Source organism: Aricia agestis, chromosome 19 (genome assembly GCF_905147365.1).
Source record: "Aricia agestis chromosome 19, ilAriAges1.1, whole genome shotgun sequence".
Lineage (NCBI taxonomy): Eukaryota > Metazoa > Arthropoda > Insecta > Lepidoptera > Lycaenidae > Aricia > Aricia agestis.
This window is the reverse complement of record NC_056424.1, coordinates 13,454,108-13,459,582: the sequence shown is the minus strand read 5'-3', so window position 1 is coordinate 13,459,582 and position 5,475 is coordinate 13,454,108. Positions and strand designations below refer to the sequence as shown.

The window sequence follows — 5,475 nt, the reverse complement described above, 5'->3', positions numbered from 1 at the left end:
TGACATTAAACTGACGTTTGAGTGACTTAATGACATTCGCCATGCATAGACTAAAGATTATTTTTTAACCGTTTCATTTAATAAAGTCAAGGACAATTCCAGTCATCTCATTGACATTAGAAAAAGAAACAAGAGTCATCCACATGTTTGATGAAATTAATAAAGTTGAAACTTGAAACTCATGAAAAGGGAAGAACAGACCATTTAGCTGAAACTTTTTCGTTTTCACTTCGTTATAGGGCCCCCGCGCATTAGGCGGCCAGGCAGCGCGGCCACGTCGCTGCGGCCACCCCGCGCACTTTGCGGCCACGTCTGCGACGACACTATCCTGTTTTGAATTTCTCAAATGAAACTTTCAGTATCAAACGCCATTCTGTACACAAAAAACGTGTGGCTGCGGCGACCAGTGCGCGCAATCCCGTATCTCGTTGGCCGCGGCGGCCAAGCAGCCGTGTGTGTCGCAATGTTTTTCATTGGCCGCGCGACCAGAGCGTGGCCGCTGGCCGCTGGTCACGTAATGCGCGCACCTACATAATATTATTATTATATCATAGAAGAATTAGTTGGCCGCAGCGACCTGGCTGCGCGACCTGGCCGCCGAAATCGCGGGGGCCCATAGAACCGCACACCACCCAGATCTGCTAGCTTCTGGATTTCCTAACTCCCAGATGACCGATACAGTTCGACAAGGCTGTTTATGAACGTGGCGAGAAAAGGAATTAACGCTTCTATCATACAAAAACGTCATTTTTGACAGTGCTCCTTTACCAGCAGCGCCCATTGCCATCATTGATATATTCATTTATACTTTAAAGCAAAGAATATTACTCTGTCTACGATTTAAAGCCTTGTCGAACTGTACGTAATATTGGTCGTCACAAAGTTTTAATTTCTCTTTTTATTTTTAACATAAAGTGATGAAATGATCCTTTGTTGCTATTTTTACAGTTCCACAAGGCTTTATTTGAACGTGGGTGACATTAATTATTTCAATTTATTTAAAAAAACATTATGTCAAATTTGTTTCCACTATGCTTTGAAATTGACATTGACAGTTAGTAAAAAAAAGGAGGAGAAGACGAGAGAGCTTACAAATAATATAGCAAATATTTCTACAAAATAAACGAAAATTTATCCTAATTCAAAAAATTGAAGAAAAATGCCGAAGGTAGTTTCTAGAAGTATTGTTTGTTCTGATACCAAAGATCAGGAAGAATACAATGAAACGAAGCCACTTCACATCTATTATTGTGTTTGTGGACAAATGTCTTTGATTTTGGATTGTACAATAAACAAATTACCTTTGAGGCCTACAGACGGTGCAAGAGTGATCGATGGATCAAAACACGCGCACAAAATCACTTCAGATCCCGACGAAACAGTTTACTTGAAACGTGAAAAAGGTATAGAAAGACAGTACAGGTTAAAGTGTAAAAAATGTACCATTCCCCTCTATTACAAGCACAAAGAAGACACAAACGTCGTTTTTATAATGAACGACGCGTTAGTTTCCTCGCCTGGCGAAGGAAATGTAACTGATATTTACAAGCAAGTGGCATTGGTACAGCCTAAGAAGATTATGGTCACTAAACACACTAAAAACATGGGCAAATTCAGTTCTGTCACCGTGTCCACTATAGATGAGGAGGAGGATGAGATTGAGGCACGAGAAGTGGCAGACAGCTACGCTAACAATGCTAGAATTATTGAGAAACAGTTGGAACGAAAAGGCATGAATAAGAGACAAGCGGAAATGCCCCAGGGATCATCAGAGAAACGGCCAAGAGGGACACTTATCGATAAATAGTGTGTATTTGTTCTTGTTAAATTTCATAAAACTATGTACACAGTTTAATTTGTGACTAATAATAATACTAATAAAATATTAAATATTACTTTTAAATGTTTTTCATGTTTTATTAGGACAAAATCCCTACCAGTTTATTGATATATAACTAAGTACCTACATAATATTATGTATTAATAATTTTCAAATGACCTAATAATGAAGATGTTTTCCCAGATGGATGGAGTCTTAAAAACCCTTCAGGTCCAAGATGGTATGCAAATATAATTATAATAATGAATAAATAATGAATGTAGTACTAGATATTAGATTATTTAATGTAGTACAATCTAGTAGTAGAATTAGTTTGTAGCTAGATATAAATTTCTGTGACTTTGTACATGAAAAAATGAGAAATAACTTTTCTATTATATTGTATTTGCTATTAAAATAATATGCAATTAAATTATTTTGTTTTATGTGGTGTATTTCTTTCGAGTTAAAAAAATAATACAAAGTAGATTTGACAATTTTTATTCATATGAAAAAAATTACAACTTTTTTTAAACAATAAATATACATAATGTTTCAATTTAACGACTGACGGAATAAATATATCTTTCACTTGCACTCTGTATATACAGAAATATGTACAAATTACACTAGCCACTCAATTATATAAAAATTGTACTTAAAAGATGAAATATTCGAATACAGAGTATGTTTGTACATTATTTACAATTTTTTAAATCCTACGCTATAATACTAGATAAGCGTAACTAAGCTATGATTAAAATAATTTTCAAAATGATCAATTCCTGTTCAAAATTCTCATCTGGCAAGTGGCAGCCAAGTCTTTAGTTGACGTGACCATGACTCAGACCTTGGCCATTGATCTTCTTATCAAGATCGTGAAGATTCCCCTTGATTGGAATAATATTTTTCAACAAATGTTTACGATCAATAATTATAAGATGGTTGATGAAAGCATAATTAATTAAATAATAGCGATAGAATAAAACTTAGTTACGCTTAAAAAAAACAGTTTATATTCGCCAAATAAAACCTCGTACGTAACTGTGAAAGACATCTATTTAGTAACAATACTCAATAATTTATATATATCTATAAGCTACGATAAATATCGTTTACACAAAGTACGTAATAACCAGTATATTTAAAATATTTCAAAATTTGTGCATTCGGTAGTAAACAATGTATAGGTACTTCCATTGACCATTCTATGGCTATAGGACTCGCTTCATAAACTACATTTTATGTTACAAAAATTAAAACATACTAAGTAGAGAGTATTTCTGAAAAAATAATATCAATGTTGGCACTTTTTAAGTGGAAGCTTCAATATAGGAGAATTCATAAACGAACAAAAGATTTTGCGTGCCATCGGGTGATGAATAAAAATGTAGGAAAAAATATTCAAAAATTTCTTAACCCTAGAGGAATGTGGTTCTGGATGATAACTAGGATGTGGACTACGCTAAATTATCAACAAAGTCCGAAGGTAAAGGGCACTTACTGGATATAATACTATACTTAGCAACAATTGAAACAAAACATTCCATGAAATAAAGTTGTTTCTCACTAATTAATCGTACATAACTTATCACTCAAGGAGTTAGGATGCGTGGCGGGAGAAACTAATATTTTTGTTGCCGTCAGGTTAAATGTTGTCTTTTCGTGATATCTCTCAATTTAGTCAACGGACATTACAAACGATTTAAAAGCTTCTTACAAAATTACAGATACAGTCGAACACATCTTCTAAAAGATCTCATGTTTTCAAAACAGTAATTAACGTTTGCCGAAACCGACGACAACACTATACTCGACTACAATGACAATTATAATGAGAAAACTGCGGCGAAGGACCAACATCTCAGATGGTAGAAGATCCGAGAGCTATCTCGAATCGGAATATATTTAAAAAAGTTAAAATTTTACAACTTCTACGTAAGGTATTGTCATCGTAAGTATCTATGAAGTGTAAATGCAGTTAGATTTTCAATAATTTATCTAATTCGTTAATATATTTTGTTTCGCGTTAAAATACGGTATAGTACTTTTATAAAAAACGAAATAAGTAGACAATGGGAACATTAAAATTTGTAAAGTCTATAGAACTACGAGCCGTGCGAGTCACGGCGCTAGTCTTTGTTTCTGGTCGGGTTAAGAGCGACCGCAGACTTTACAATTTCAAGTTGGCCAACTAAATCGCATAGTATACCAACAGCTGTAGCGACTTATGAGAGCTCGTACATTTTTCCAACTAAATTGTATGTATGTACAACTAAATAATTGGACACCAATCGTATAAGAACCGCGATTCCTTTCCGATTACCTACAATTAAAGAGCTGTCCAATTAAATTGTTACAATAGAGGGCCAACTTGAAATTGTAAGTCTGCGGTCACTGGGGCTAAGAGATTGAGCGTCACGAACTCACGAACGTGAATTTAGGGTCCCCGCAGATATTATACAACTTTAAGTTGGCCGACAATCGTACAAACCACAGAGATAGATCAAGATACAAGTAGTGATTGTGAAAAAAGTGACACGCTCGTGTTCATACAAATTGGAGCGACATTGCTCTTCTATCTTGATCTATGTCTGTTTGTACGATAGTCGGCCAACTTGAAATTGTAAGTCTGCGGGGACCCTTAGAACGTAAGAAACATAATCGGTTTAAACGAGCACCGGTTTCCGCTTCCGTTTCCGGCGGTGGTGCGCGTGTCTTCTGTCGTGGCGGCGGCTCGCTGGGGGGGCGTCCGCGGTGGATGCTATAACCGCTTGGGCGTTGCGGGCTGGTGGTAGGGGTGGTACTGGCGAGCGAGAATGTCGCCCTACAATAACAACACATTAATCTACCCACTGATCGGGGTCATTCACGATGTGCGATTCGATTCCAATTCGGAAACTCCAATCCAATAAACGCTCGCCGCGTCAGGCATTGAGGGTGAAGCCGAACGAGCGTAATTTGCGAGTCGCAGAATTTCGGTCGCGATACGCTCGTGTGAATCAAACAGGACTTCTGTATGAAACTGAATGCAGCAGAACTTCTGCCAGCCGAAATTCTGCGACTCACAACTCACAACCTACGCTCGTTTGGCTTCACCCTTACCTATGACCGTATAAAATTTCCGAATCCGAGTCGAACGGAAATCGTGAATCACCCTGCTGTTCTGGATATGCTATTCTCTAAAGATCAGGTTGGAAAGAAGAACAAGAATTATTTTAGATCAGAAATATCTAGTCATATCCTTTAATCAGTGAAATTGTTCTTATAAATAATATTCAAAATAATACTTTTGAACCTATGTTTAACTTAAGCGTGATTTAGACAGATGTTTAGAACATTCTCAAGTCATAATCGAAAGTAGAGAGTATACAAACTTCTCGGAAAATACCTAGTCCAAGTTTAAACTAGCTGTAACTAGGGTTTACACGGGTGTCTAACGGCCGTTCCCAATATTTGATCTATCTCTGGTTTTGCCCTACTAGAGATAGGAATAGCTCACAATTGACATAAAATATATGTCTCTAATGTCTGATGTGAGCTATTCCTATTTCTAGTAGGGCAACACCAGAGATAGATCAAATATTGGGAACGGCCGTAAGCCGCACAACTTAGGCCCACACGGCGCAAATCAACCGTCTCAGCCGTTCCCAATA

At 36.8% G+C, this 5,475-nt stretch overlaps 2 protein-coding genes across 18 annotated transcripts in view; one reads left to right on the top strand and one right to left on the bottom strand.

Annotated features, from left to right (window-relative positions):
* Positions 1–1,083: 1,083 nt before the first annotated feature.
* LOC121736474 (STING ER exit protein) lies at positions 1,084–1,838 on the top strand. Its single transcript, XM_042127694.1, has one exon. It carries the CDS (start codon positions 1,160–1,162, stop codon positions 1,805–1,807), a length of 648 nt encoding a protein of 215 aa, XP_041983628.1. The 5' UTR covers positions 1,084–1,159; the 3' UTR covers positions 1,808–1,838.
* A 2,583-nt stretch (positions 1,839–4,421) lies between these two features.
* Positions 4,422–5,475, bottom strand: part of LOC121736468 (muscle calcium channel subunit alpha-1-like) — a 63,387-nt gene continuing 62,333 nt past the window's right edge. For all 17 annotated transcript variants that reach the window (XM_042127668.1, XM_042127671.1, XM_042127679.1 and 14 more), the window contains one exon: positions 4,422–4,646. In XM_042127668.1, the coding sequence (XP_041983602.1) occupies positions 4,584–4,646 (63 nt within the window). In that variant the 3' untranslated portion in view covers positions 4,422–4,583. The remainder of the gene's footprint in view (positions 4,647–5,475) is intronic.